The sequence below is a fragment of the Phocoena phocoena genome, chromosome 8 (genome assembly GCF_963924675.1).
Source record: "Phocoena phocoena chromosome 8, mPhoPho1.1, whole genome shotgun sequence".
In the NCBI taxonomy this organism is placed as follows: domain Eukaryota; kingdom Metazoa; phylum Chordata; class Mammalia; order Artiodactyla; family Phocoenidae; genus Phocoena; species Phocoena phocoena.
In genome coordinates, this window is record NC_089226.1 from 26,559,125 (window position 1) to 26,574,291 (window position 15,167).

At 33.3% G+C, this 15,167-nt stretch overlaps 1 protein-coding gene across 1 annotated transcript in view; it reads right to left on the reverse strand.

Moving 5' to 3' along the window:
- GUCY1A2 (guanylate cyclase 1 soluble subunit alpha 2) overlaps positions 1–15,167 on the reverse strand; it is a 436,032-nt gene that overhangs the window by 345,999 nt on the left and 74,866 nt on the right. The window contains exon 4 of the mRNA XM_065882085.1: positions 6,643–7,361. Within this exon, the coding sequence (XP_065738157.1) occupies positions 6,643–7,361 (719 nt within the window). The remainder of the gene's footprint in view (positions 1–6,642; positions 7,362–15,167) is intronic.

Genomic DNA, 15,167 nt, shown 5'->3' on the forward strand with positions numbered 1-15,167 from the left:
GTTGAAGGGTATTCCTACAGAAAGAATCTGTAGGAAAGGGAAAATCCCACTAGGAAAGACAAATATACTGTACAAATTGAAGATCAACCACTTAAATAAGCCAGTATTTAGATTAAAAGACAAAAAATTGTAAAAGCAACTATAACTACAATGAGCAGTTAAGGGATAAGCATGAAGGTGTAAAATGTCACATCAAAAACACAAAATAGGGGGAAGGGAATAAAAAAATGTAGATTTTTTAAAATGTGTTTGAGCTTAAATGACTACCAGTTTAAAACAAGTAAATATAATTATTGGTCAATATATGTGAATCTCATGATAACAACAAATTAAAAACCTACAATTACATATACCAAAATCAAAAAGAAACACAAGCATGTTGCTAAAAATAATCATCAAACCACAAGGGGAGGAAACAGAAGAAATGAACAAGGAAGAACTACAAAAACAACCAAAAAACAAGTAATAAAATAGCAATAATTACATACTGTCAATAATTACTTTATGTATCAATGGTCTAAAACCTCCATTCAAAAGACACAGGGTGGCTGACTGGGTTGAAAACAAGATCCTTCAATATACTCCCTACAATAGACACTTCAGGGTGAAAGACACACACTGAACTAGAAGTGAAGGGATGGAAAAAGTTATTTCATGTAAATGGAAATGACAAGGAAGCAGGGATGGCAATACTCATATCAGACAAAATAGACTTAAAACAAGGGCTATAATAAAAGACAAAGAAGTGCATTATATAATGATAATGGGATTGATGCAAGAAGAAGATATTACACTCATTAACATATATGCACCCAATACAGGAACACCTAAATATAGAAAGCAAATGCTAACAGTCATAAAAAGGAGAAATTGACAATAATACAATAAGAGTAGGGCACTTTAACACCCCACTGACATCAATAGACAGATCATCTAGATGGAAAATCAATAAGGAAAAAGTGTTCTTAAATGACACACTAGGCCATCTGGACTCTATAACTATAGGACATTACATCCAAAAACAGCAGAATACACACTCTTTTCAAGTGAACATGGAATGTTCTCCAGGATAGATCACAAGCTAGGCCACAAAACCAGTCTCAACAAATTTAAGAATAGAAATTATATCAAGTAATTTTTTCTGACCATAAAGGTATGAAACTAGAAATCAACTACAGGAAGAAAAATGGGGAAAACACAAACATGTAGAGATTAAACAACATGTAACTAAAAAGCTACTAGGTCAATGAAGAAATCTAAGAGGAAGTAAAAAGATAGCTCAAGACAAAGGACAATGGAAACACAACACTTCAAAACCTATGGGAACAATTCAGGAAAAAGACAAGGATGCCCACTCTGACCACTTCTATTTAACACAGTATCAGAAGTCCTAGTGACACAATCAGACAAGGAAAATAAATAAAAGGAATGCAAATTAGAAGGCAAAAAATTAAAACTGTCCCTATTTGCATATGATATGATTCTTTACATAGAACACCCTTAAGACTCCACCTAAAAACTATTAGAACTAATAAACTCAGCAAAGTTACAGGATACAAGAGCAACATACCGAAATCTGTTGCATTATATACACTAACAATGAAAGATCAGAAAGAGAAAGTTAAAAAAAAAAAATCCCACTTAAAATTGCAGCAAAAAGAATAAAATAGCTAGGAATAAACTTAACCAAGGAGCTGAACAACTTATAGTCTGAAAACTATAAAACATTAATGAAGGAAACTGAAGATGATACAAAGAAGTGGAACGATATCCCATGCTCTTGGATTAGAAGAATTAATAGTTAAAATGGCCATACTACCCAAAGCAATCTACAGATTTAACATAATCCCTAACAAAATACCTATGATATTTTCACAGAATTAGAACAAATGATTCTAAAATTCATGTGGAACCAAAAAAGACCCCAAATCGCCAAGGCAATCTTTAGAAATAAAGAACAGACCTGGAGATATCACCCTCCCAGGCTTCAGATTATACTACAAAGCTACAGTAGTCAAAACAGCATACTACTAGCACAAAAACAGACACATAGATCAACTGAATAGACAGCCCAGAAATAAACCCACACTATGACAGTCAATCAATCTATGACAAAGGAGGCAAGAATATACAATGGAGAAAAGACAGACTCTTCAACAAGTTGGTGTTGAAAAAACATGTAAAACAGTGACATTAGAACATTTCCTCATACCATATACAAAAATAAACTCCAAAAATGAATTAAAGACCTAAATGTGAGACTGGAAACCGTAAAACTCCTAGAAGAAAACATAGGCAGAACACTGACATAAATCGAGCAATATTTTTCTGTATCTGTTCCCTAAGACCAAAGAAATAAAAGCAAAAATAAACAAATGGGACCTAATAAAACTTAAAATTTTTTGTACAGCAAAGGAAACCATCAACAAAATGAAATTACGACCTACAGAATTAGAGGAAATATTTGCAAATTATATGACCATCAAGGGGTTAATATCTAAAATATATAGACAGCTCATACATCTCAGTATCTAAAAATCAAGCAGCCCAATGAAAAACTGGGCAGAAAACCTGAAAAGACATTTTTTCTGAGAAGACATACAGATGGCCAATGGGACATGAAAAGATGCTCAACATCACTACTTATTAGAGAAATGCAAATCAAAACGACAGCAAGATATCACCTCACACCTATCAGAATGGCTATCATCAAAAAGTCTACAAATAACAAATTTTGGAGAGGATGTGGAGAAAAGGGAACCATTGTAAACCACTGGTGGTAATGTAAATTGGTGCAACCACTATGGAAAACAGTCTGGAGGTTGCTCAAAAAACTAAAAGTAGAATTATCATATGATCCACAATTCCACTCCTAAGTATATAAAAATGAAAACACTAATTTGAACAGATACGTGCACCCCAATGTTCATAGCAGCACAATTTACAATAGCTAAGATATGGAAGCAGTTCAAGTGCCCATGAATAGAAGAATGGATAAAGAAGATATATACAGTGGAATATTACTCAGCCATTTAAAAATAAAATAAAATTCTGCCATTTGCAGCAATGTGGATGGACCTAGAGAATATTATGCTTAGTGAAATAAGTCAGACAAAGAAAGACAAATACTACATATCTCTTATATGTGGAGTCTAAAAAATACTACAAACAAATGTATATGCAAATGAAAACAGACTCACACAGAAGGAAAAGAAACTAGTGGTTACCAAATGGGAGAGGGAAACGGGAGTGGCAAATTGGGGGTACGGGATTAAGAGATACAAACTACTATGTATAAAATAGATAAGCACCAAGGATATATTTTATAGCACAGGGAATTATAGCCATTACCTTGTAATAACTTTTAATGGCGTATAATCGTAAAAATACTGAATCACTATGCTGTACACCTAAAACCAATATAATACTGTAAATCAACTATACTTCAATTTAAAAAAATCTAAATTTGTCTAACCTACTTTAAAAGGTAGTTTATGGTCAGGGAGAAATTCTAGAGAAAATAAACATAAAAATTAAAATTAAATATCTCATTTATAATTATAAGAGCAAAGAAAACTCCAGATAATTTTGATCGAAGTTATTGTACATCTATGTTCTATAGTGCTCATTTATAGAAAAAGTCCTAGTGTCATTTTGTCCATCACTAAAATATTGTTCAGTATTTGAAATTCTCTAATAGAATATTATGATCTGAACAGAGAAGGAATGCTCACATTTTCCCAAATTAAATTAATTTTAAGTTGAAGTCAAATAATGTATTCTTAACAACTGGATGAAACTTGTCTCTCAACAGCGTCATCATGGATTGGTAAGATTATTAAATATATTTTAAACTTTTCAATCACCATGTCAGAAAAATAATGGGCACATGTCTAGAAAAGATAAAGGAGCATTTTGGAAACTGATTTGACCACAGAAAATCAGAGGTTAATTCTTCCTTTAGTCTTTTAAAATTATCTCCTGATATTTGTTTTGCAGCTTCTAATTAATAAGGCAAAATGTGATGATATTTCTGGGGATTGAAAAAGAAATGTGTTGTTGTTATTATGCTTTTCCTAAGTTCTAACCTTGAGAACAAAAGTGAAGATGAATAGCATGCCATTGCTGTATCATAGGGATGATGTATTTCAAATGCTGGACTCCTTCCACAATGTTCTTTGAAACATTGCTACTAAGGAAAAAAAATGTTAAAGGAATTCATTTATTGATTCTCAAATCCATTGCTGTTTCAGGTTTTGCCTAAGCTAACCAGTCCATTTTATTCTGGAAGCCACTGACACAACAAAGTGCTGTAACAAGTGAACATAAAATATATTAATAGACACAGGTAATAAAAACTTGATTCCAAACTTTAGTGAATTTGAAAAAGGGACTAGGGGTTTTAAAACAATGATAGCCTATAAATAAAAAAGCAGATTCAAACAAAGCTCCTACAGGATTTGTGACAAATGGTCTTCTAGTCATTATTAAGAAGACAAACCCAAGTCGTATTTTGTGAAGATGTTAGGTAGAGTTGATATTTCTCTAAAATTATTCAACCTACTGATTTCCAGTACTAACTTCCATAAGGCAAGAAGAGAGGATAGGAGGAATGTGACAAGGGGAAAGGAACAATAATAATAATAATAGTGGTAGAAGTAACAATAATGAACATTTATTCAACACTTAACCCTGAAGCCAAAGATATAATAAGAATTTTACACGGATTGTGTCATTTAATCTTCACAAATAACTTTCCGAGGTAGGCAGCCTAATTTGTTAGAGAATTATTCTAACTTAGTATTGATAAAAGGATGAGATTTTCATGGTTGAAAACTCAGATTCCCCTTTGCCTCTCTTTGAAAATGCATCAGATGCCTCTCAATGATATTTTTGCTTCTGGTAACAAACACTTATGTCTTTATAACTCATTACTGCAGAATCGAGATGTAAATTCTTTGAAACTAGGATGATGGCTACCTCACCAAATTGCTTACAAGAGTGTTCTACCTCTAGTTATATAGTTAACACTACTGACAACACAAAATGACAAAGATCATGGTTTAGCAAAAGCATTATAGTTCACTCTGCAAATGATTTACCATCATTCAGCTGTATGATTAGCTCTTGTTTTTGTTGTTTTTCTTTTTGATGGCAGGGGTGGTAGTCCATTGGTATTAAGTGCAGAGCTAAAATAGTTAAAGTAAAATGAAAGCCTTCACTGTAGACTAAAGAATAAATATCTTACATTATTGAAAATTAGAACTTTCTTATCAAAGCCCAATACAAAATTAGAAACTTCAGATAACATGGAGTTATTAACAAGACCAGCAATTATGGGAAAAATAATGAATATCAAGGTCAAATTTATCAACAGGATCATAATTTTTAACCCTTATTTTCTTCTTTCCATGTTTTAGGAAACTATAAATTTGGAATTTGGAACATAACAATTCAAAAATATTACTCATCTGGTTAAGATTCCATGCCATAACTTTACTTTATTGATTACAATTTTATTTGGGCTAAACTGTAGCCTCCCAAATGTCCCATTCTGGCAAACCCAGGTGAATAAGCAGAAATGCACAGAGAATGAGAGGATTTCCATCCCTATTCTAACTAAAAATCCTGCCTATTGCTTTATTTTTAAACTGCCACTAACATGTTTAAATTATAATTGCATCTTCTCAATGAGCACAGTTCCTTATTATTGGAACTGGCAGGGGGCCTTGACATCTGAGTCATCATTTCACTGTGTCTATTTCTTACTGTGGTATACAAATTAAATAGACATACAAGATGAAATATAGGGGGGGAAATCTGAAGCAGTAACTTTAAATTGAATTAATTGTTGTCACATCTACAAAATATATAAAGCAATCAACATTGGTAATAATATATTCTACTTCAGGCACATTTTCAATAATATTAACTTCAATTCTAAGGCCAAATATGCTTCAAACACTTCTAGCCAAATACTGTACTTCTATAAATCAAAACCAATAGCTTTAATATTCCCTAAATTTAAAAGAATAATTCCAGTGTCTTCTCTCAAGAAGTGAACATGTTCTAAAGAAATGTCTCTTTTTCAACACAAAAATTTAATTAGAAGAGAAGTTTTGAGATAGTCATTTGATACATTATTCTGCATATTAAGAAAATAATAGGATGTAAACCAGATGTTCCTAGATTATGAAATTTAAAACATAACATATTCAAAATGTAGCTAGCTTTTTACCTATATTTATGCAATATTTAAGAATAAGGCAAGTGATCCCCACAATGTTGAAATCAGTCTTACTATTTCTCTTATAGTTTGAGTTCAAACAGTGGAAATAGTCATGGGTTTACAGTATCCAGTTTTTAGTGAGTCTTATCATTTTTGTAATTACTATGGGTAGTATTAATAAATGTCTTCTTTTTATATGATGAAATAAATTAATGAAAGAGGCAGACACTATGCAAAATGGCTGGGAATAAGGCCAAATCTTTTTACATATATCCAGGGACAAGTAATTTTCTAAATGACACTCTAGGTTATCTCGCCTAAATAATGACAAGTACTGCCATCATGTAATTTACTAAAATAATTATGTAAATCTCCTAGTTCCCATCACCCATATCCAGTCCATAGCCACTTACCTTGTCTTTATTCTCAGTGCCAGAAGCCTCAGGCTTGGTCCTAATCACAAATGGCGTGGACAGTCGCAGCAGAACCCTTTCGAAGGTGGCATTAACCTTTGGAGAAACAATCTCGAAGCAGTCCTCAAACCTGAGCACTTTGTGAGTGTCACATCGGAGCTGCTTCCTTAGGCCTTCCCCCAGCTGAAGGACTGTCATGTGGGGGTCAAACATCAAATGGAAAGGGAAGGCTCTGCAGAAGGTGTTGATGCTAATTCTGAGGTCCGCAGGAACTTGGGAGGCTCCCTGTGGAAGGTTCTTCGTGATACTAGTATTTTCACATTGTTTGATAAGGAAAGTAAGACCGCTACAATTGCCTGGGTTTGCACCATCAGAGCACAGTTTCTCATTTGCAACCTGGTCCACTTCTACATCCAGCTGATAGATTTTCTTTCCTGCAGCCTTAATCATTCCAAGCATTGCAAACCCCACAATGTGGTGAGGGTGGAAGTAGTGGAGCATAAGATTACCTTCAGGGAGCTCTTTGCATAGGAATGATGGTGACTCCAGAGTGGCCTGTTTTCCAAAAGAAGTTCTAATGTGTTCCAACAAAGCATCAAAGCCATTAAAAAAGTCCTGCAACGTGCCACCTACAGCTCGAAGGACTCTCTCATTCTCATCAAAGCATATATTAAAGAACTCCTCACCAAATCTTTCTTGAATTTCCTCAAACTTCAAACCTAGAGGTAAATGGAAGCAAATGTTAATAAAGTATAATACAAATAATTGAATTCACAGCTTTTTTAATGCTTACCAGAAGAGGCAGCTAGTGAGAGAAGCAAGAGAGGTATTTCCCTTGGGTACACAAATTTCCCAAATAGGTTAAGTCATTCAATTTGAGTTAAAGAAAGTAAATTTCAGTTCATTTTCTGGACGCTTCTAAGATGTTAATGAGCATAAACTTTTTGTTGTTGTTTTAAAATAGACTTTATTAGTGCAATTTTAGATTCATAGCAAAACTGAGCAGAATATAAAGATATTTTCCATGTACCCCCTGCCCCCCCCCACAAACCCCTCCCCTGGCAACTATTGATATTGTGCACTACAGTGGTACAGTTGTTACAATCAATGAACCTACACTGACATAACATTATCACCCAAAGTTCATAGTTTACATTAGGGTTCATTCTTCGTGTTGTATATACTTGAGTTTTGACAAATGTATAGTAACATGTGCCCACCATTATAGTATCATACAGAATAGTTTTGCTGCCCTAAAAATCCTCTGTGTGCCACCTATTCATTCCTCCCTCCCCTCAAACCCTGGAGCATGAAGTTTTTAAATGCTGCTAATCTAGCTGTTCTCTTTTCTTTTCAATACTATACTCCATTTGCTGTAATTATCATGAATAATATATTTTCCTTAACAATTTCCCTCATCGTTAAAGAATTTTAATAGGCTATTATAAAGTTGTTTATTATGTCCATTCAATATTACTATTTTACTTATCACAATTCACTTGTTAAGTAGAAAATATAACCAGAGAGGGAATCTATGATACATGAGCAGAGAAAGGCATCAGGTTATCTTGCATAAACAGAAGTACTTAAATTAGTAATCTCCGAGAAAATCATGCAGGTCAGCTAGACCCCAGGAAGTGAGAGACAAAACAAGGAATTAAAACTGTGGAATGATTTGCATTCACTCTTTCACTCACAAAAATGAGAGCAGACAAAAGTAGAGTAGGAATCTGACCAGACAGAGTTAAAAGTCTTTAGGTTTTCTCGGTTCATACTTATTCTAAGATGCTATGGCAAAAGGAAATCTACCTTATAATAATGGTTATAATAAATAAACACACACACACACACACACACACACACACACACACACAATGCATTATATAGTAATTAGAAGCAGAATCACACATAATCTAGTTAGATCCACCCTTGAGGAAGAGTACAGCACAGATAAAAGAGCCAGAGTCTGTATCCTAAAGAAAGCTTCTATGTAGAGTCACCCTAGTGCTTCTCTGACTTTGGCTGAAATCAGTACATGTAGTTTACATATTCATATTTTATTTCATTATCTATCTCATCTTATCAAAAGGTCCTGAAAATCAGACAGGAAAAGACAGGTCACTTTGTTAGTGCCCTGTAAGAATGCAAAGTAGTCTAGGCTGTCTATGGCTTAGTGTGCTGCTCCTACTTATTCCCTATGAGTTCTCCCCATGCAGAAGTGAGGGGATAAAACAGAGTCAATAATATTGTTTTAAAATAGAGTCCAAACACATCAAATATTTTTTAAGAACTTACCATAGAGTCTAAATATTGTGGAAGCCAAGTTAAGAAGTTAGTTTGACAAAGAAGTTCTTAAAATCCATGTGAAATGAGAAGTAGAAAATTTAAGTGAAAATCAGTCCCATTATTAAGAAGCATTTCACATTAATTTTAGTTTCATAGATCTGATGTTCAAGAGAAGCTGAGAAAGTCACCTACTAGGATAAAAACATCACTACTCATCTCACACTGTAATGTTACAAGATTGAACTTCAACATATGTTGCATTCACTAACAATAATGCCAGCCAGAATTGATTATAATAGCAGTTTTCTAACTAGTTCCCTGGTGTGAAAGAGAGAAAACAAGATAGATGATATCCACTGCAATTTGGCTCCTGTTCCAACTGCTCCATTAAAACTGCTTTTGTAATTATTTACACCAATATATCCTGTTTTGTCATATTACTTAACTTTTCTTTTTCCTTTAGTTTTATAATGTTCATCAACTCTTCCTCCTAAATTGCTCTTCTCTCTTGGATTATAAACCATTCTCTCCTGGTTTAATTACTAGCTGTCTGAAAAGCCCTTCACTAAAACGTCTTTCCATACAAAATCCTTACATCACCATCACTATACTGTAACTAAAAATTTCTAATACATACAAATTAAACTTATGTCCCTTCAATGGCAATATTATTTGCTGCTATTAATTTTTAATTATGAAATTCTTATTAAAAACTAAGTTCAGAATAAATAAAAATTCCTATAATTTGACTATATTTGCTGAACAACAAAATTCCACGTGCCACTGAAAATGTTCCATGGATTGCTTCTATACTTTGCAGAGTTGTGTCTTAAAGGACTTAGGGTCTTTATGCACAGACGAGAAAAAGAGAATTTCTTCTAACTTGAATTTTTCATAACATTAACAATGCCCTCACAGTTATTAAGAACACAGATATAATACAGTAAGCTTATGTCCTATTTCCAAATGTCATAATCCCAAAGAATCATACAGAAAATAACAAGTAAGTAAATTCACCAGAGGCAACAAAATTAAAACTACTTGTGAGTACAGCAGTCTATCAATCCTTGCTGCTTTAAAAAGCACTTCTGTACCTAAGATACAATGGTTATTAAGTCTCAAATGATAATGCTAAAGCCTACCAGGGTGCTAAAGTGGCTTGTATCAATAAAGAAAAACTAAATTATTTTTAATATTATATGCAAATACTATACATGGCAATTCTATATACACCACAGTATTCAATTAACTAATAAATATTTTTGGTCTCACAATTGTTAAACTGTGCAAGCTGAGAAAATAAAAAAATTCTTAGAGCTTGAAAAATTAGAACTAGGGAATGATCACTTCAACTTCTGCAAATATGCTATGAATCAATACCCAAGACTTGCACTTTAAACATCTCAAAATTTAGAAAGCACAGAGAAAGTAGTTTAGCTCAGTCTCACTCCCAAGGTTCCACTTATAATTGATGCAAACCCCCTACTTCCAGTAAATCACCTGAAACATAGAAACAATGCTCCTCTGCTCTTATCACAAGAAGCTTGACATTTGGGTATATAAAAATACATTTCTTAAAGAGGCAAAACTTACAATAAAACTGCTTTCATTAGCAGGTAAATTAAAGGAATTTTAAATTACTATTAATTCATCCCTTCAAAAAAATGAATAGCTTAAATTCTGACATCCTTTAACTGAAAATGAAATAGTGTGTTAATTCATGACATGAATCTTTTGTCCCTTATCCAACTTCACACTGTGCACCTCTTGAGGGCATATATGTCTGCATACCTATCACTAGCATAATGCCCAGCACATGGAGGCTAAGTATTCATTCATAGAAACTAAACATTCATCTAGAATCAATTTTAAAGCTACAGTTGTGCCACATCAAAGGATACCAAGGCAACTAGACACATCCTTTTCTCTCATGGGCCCCCACAGATAATTAAATTACAGATGATTGGGCTATAACAGAGGCATACAGGAGCTATGACAGTATGGGAAAAAGAATGTCTGACTTTCTCCTCAGGGAGATAAAGTTTGAAAGATAATTTTAAGAAAAAGTAGGTGTTCAAAAAGCCAACAAGGAAGGAAGGAGCACTCTAACAGATGGACGGTAATGAAATATGAATGAAGCAGGGAGGTGAAAGAGCCCAGAAGAATCAGGGAAGAGCAAGTAGTAAGTGTATAATGGCTGTGGAGCAGGGGTGGTGGGATGAGCTGCTAATTAATCAGCAATGTAGAAGTTGGACTTAAGTGTGACAAGACCAGAGTCAAAGATAGCAGCCAAAGAGATGCTGCAGTGTCTCTATAAGGTTATATTGACTGAATTAGGTAGTTCCAGTAAGAATGGAGAAATTAGTACCAAGCAGTGTGCCAAACATTTTCGTATATTACTTTAACATTTTAAAAATTCCTATCAAGTGGATATTTTTAATTGCACCCATTTTAAAGGTGGGGAATGTTAAGAAATTTGCCCATGTTCACCCAATTGTAGGTAGCAGAGCCAGGTCTCAAAGTGAAGTCTGTCTAATACTAGATCTTGTGTAATAAATATTGTGTGATAATGTGCACTGTATTAAATGAGTAAAACATCTGCGTGGGGGAAAAATGCATGTCTTGCCCATTGAAATATCATCAATGCCTAACATTCTGCCTGACATTTATGGGTGCTCAATAAATAATAGCTGGATGTCAGGTGAATTAGTGCATCACTGAAGTCAATAGAAAGGAGCTACAAGGAGCAGTCAATGGCTATCAAATGCCACAGAGAGGTCAAGGAAAAAAACTTTAAATTGGATTGGTCAGAACTTCAGGGACCTTTGACAGAGCAATTTCAGTGGGGAGATGGAGGCAAAAGACAGTATAATGAGTTGAGGAGGGTGGGACAAATGAAGAAACAGAATATTAGTTTTCAGCTGTATCAATAATATTATTGGAAGGTTAAAATTACTTATTTTATAAAATTGTTTTTAAAAAAATCTGGCCTCCATGCTTGGAAAGGGAAATGTTGCCTTCATTGAGAACTGAGTGAATAGAGAAACGTATGACACGAAAGATATAGCATTGAATGGGGTCCTGGATCCTCTGGGGGAAGATTTATTAATAAAAGAGGGAAATTTGTGTCTTTCTAGGTCTAGAGACCATCCTTATCACCCAGCAAATGTATCAGTCTCCACTAACATGGGAAAATACCAAAGCGGAAGGTATTTCTTCAAGTTGCTTAAACTTCAACCAAGGAGCTGAATACCTACCAGCTTATCACTTCTGTGAATTGTGGACCTCCATAATTCCTTTTTGATTAATTACTTAGGTTTCATCAACCTGATATCTAAGTAATATAACTCAATCACAACAGTATCTCAAGTCCAAAAGATTTCAACATTTTAAGTAAACAATTATCCTTTTAGACAATTATTTTTCCAGCTTTATTGAGATATAACATGGTGTAAGTTTAAGGTACACAATGTGTTGATTTGATACACTTAAATATTGCAAAATGATTAGCATCGTACCATTAGTTTACGTCTCCATCACTTCACATAATTACCATTTCTTTTGTTGTGGTAAGAATATTCGAACTCTGCTCTTAACTTTCAAAGTATAATGCACAATTGTTAACTATAATCACAAGGCAGTGCATTAGATCTCCAGAAATTAGTCATCTTCTAACTGGAAGTTAGAACATTTCCCTATTTCCCCCAGCCCCAGGTAACCACCATTCTACTCTCTATGAGTTTGGCTTTTTCAGATTCCACATATAAGTGACACCATACAGTATTTGTCAAGAAAAAATTATTTTATCTAGCAAGACGATAAGATGTTTCTCAACTATGTTTGAAACCCAGATGACACTTTTATAAGAATATAATTCTAGTGCCATGCCAATCTACAAATAAATAAAGTTAGTCTCCGCATCCAGAGATTTAAGGGTAAATATTACATATGTCTAAATAATAACAAAGAAGAAAGCCTGGAAAGAAATCCCATTGCCCAAATCGTAATTTTAAGGGAAATTGTTTTGAATCTGAGCTATCAATACAGTCTCATTTGCATCTTGGTGAGGTGAGATAAGACGTTTGTAGTTAGAGTACTTTAGTTAAATAAGTAAAACTGTTGGGATAATAGTAAAAAGAAAGAGTCTTATCAATTTTGCTCTTAATCTATGAAGGGTTAAACTGCAATTTTCTACCATTTTAGAGGCATTTAATCCTCCTTCTTTTATTGCATTTGTGGCATCCTGTCCCTCTCCAAAAAAGAACACAGAATAAGTCATATATTTATTTTTAAGTGTAGGTGAACTAAATTAAATTTTCCTTAATATTTAAAAATTTTTATTATATAATTAAAAATAGCAAGACACATATTCAGATTTTAAAAACAGGGTTTTAACATCTTTGAGCTAACAAAGAATTTGCTAAGCATAGCATTAAAGGAAACCCTCTAACATATTTAAGATTAATTCTTGAATACCCAAAGGAATATTTATTATTATAAGTGTAGTAAGTGCTTCAGGCACAAAAATATTTGTGATGGTTAAGTTTACAGTTTGTAATTTTGAGACTATGCCAAGGTGTGCTTTAAAATATACACAGGACAAAAAAATAAATTAAATAAAATAATAAAGTAAACAGAGGGCAAAAATTTTAAGTTAGAAACATGGCATAATGGAGATGATGCCAAACCCTGAGTACTGGGAGTACTTTTTTACCCAGAAACTATATCTAAAAAGCAGAGCATCATAAAAGTACACTCCAACAGTATCAGTTAGTACTCCTTGCTTTCAAACAGCAGAGCACATGTTTGTGCCTTTCTTGTAAAATACCAGATATTCCCTTTTGTCTATGATCCTTCTGTTGACCATAAACAGATTTAGTAGGACAACTCGTGAAATGTATGATCCCTAGAAACAGTGTGATCTAGAAAGAGAAAAAGAAACCAATGGAGGAAGGACTATAACTAAAACAATAATAGAATTTTCCCTGAACTGTAGAAGATTGTGAATCAACTGATAGAAAAGGCACAAGCTCCAGCCAAGACTGGTAAGAAAACACACACACATACACACACGCAAAAATCTAAGCACATCTGGTTAAATTCCTGAAATACAAGAGATAAAATCTTTTAAGTTGCAGGAAAGAACAAGTAATTTTCAAAAAACTTAAAAAAAAATGTTTTTCTTATTTGCAATTCTGTAAGCTAGATGATGGTGGAATAATATATGTGGAATACTGAGAGAATTTAAATCTAAGAATTCATTATCCAGCCAAGATATCTGGCAGATTCAGAAACAATATGACTCAGTGAAACACCTGAGGAAAATAATTGAAAAAACACTTTAACCAAATAACAAATGAAACAGAGGAGTCCTGGTAAGAGAAAATGGGAAAAGTAAAAACATCAAGGAGCAATGAACCTTGCAACACACACACACACACAGGTGTGTGTGTGTGTGTGTGTGTATGTGTCAATGACAGATTTTTTTGCAAATTTGTAATATAAATCTAAATAAAATTACTGAAATAGAGAGAAAGGGAAACTGTTGACAACTGCAAGGTAAATTTTATTGACAATCTGGAACTAAACAATCTCAGCAAAACCCAAGATTTAGGAGGTTAGGGAGAAACAGTGGGGAGGGGGAAAGGAGAAAATGTTCTAACAGCACTCTAAAGGTCTCTTCCAAATGGGATATGGCAATTAGAAAAAAAAATACATTCTTAGTAAGGAAATAAGTGATATTTTGTTTTAAAATAATGAAAAAACACATGGACCTAATTTTAGTAACAAAAAAGGGAAGCTAAGCAATAATGAAATGGGAAAGTAGAAGAGAACTTTCAAACTGCAAAGGTTAAAAAAATTTTATATTCAACATGATCAAAATAGCAAAAATAAGAAAAAGAAAAAACAATGTAAAATGAATAATTATCATAAATCAAGTTGGAAGAAAGAAAATCAGTAAATTATGCATTTCATTAAGTGTAAACAAATAAATCCCATCAAATATCAGAAATTCTCACTCCATATATAAGAATTGCATATCTATAAAACAACTTATAAAAGGTGATTTAAAAAAAAAAGTTTGAAAATAAATGTTAGGCAAAAATTTCCAAGAATCTACAAGAAAAAAAAAAGCAAGGAAGGAGTAGTATTAATATCAAATAAGGTGGAATTAAGATTAAAAGTGCTAATCAGGATAAAGAGAGACATTATATTAAAAAAAAAAATCACATTTTACA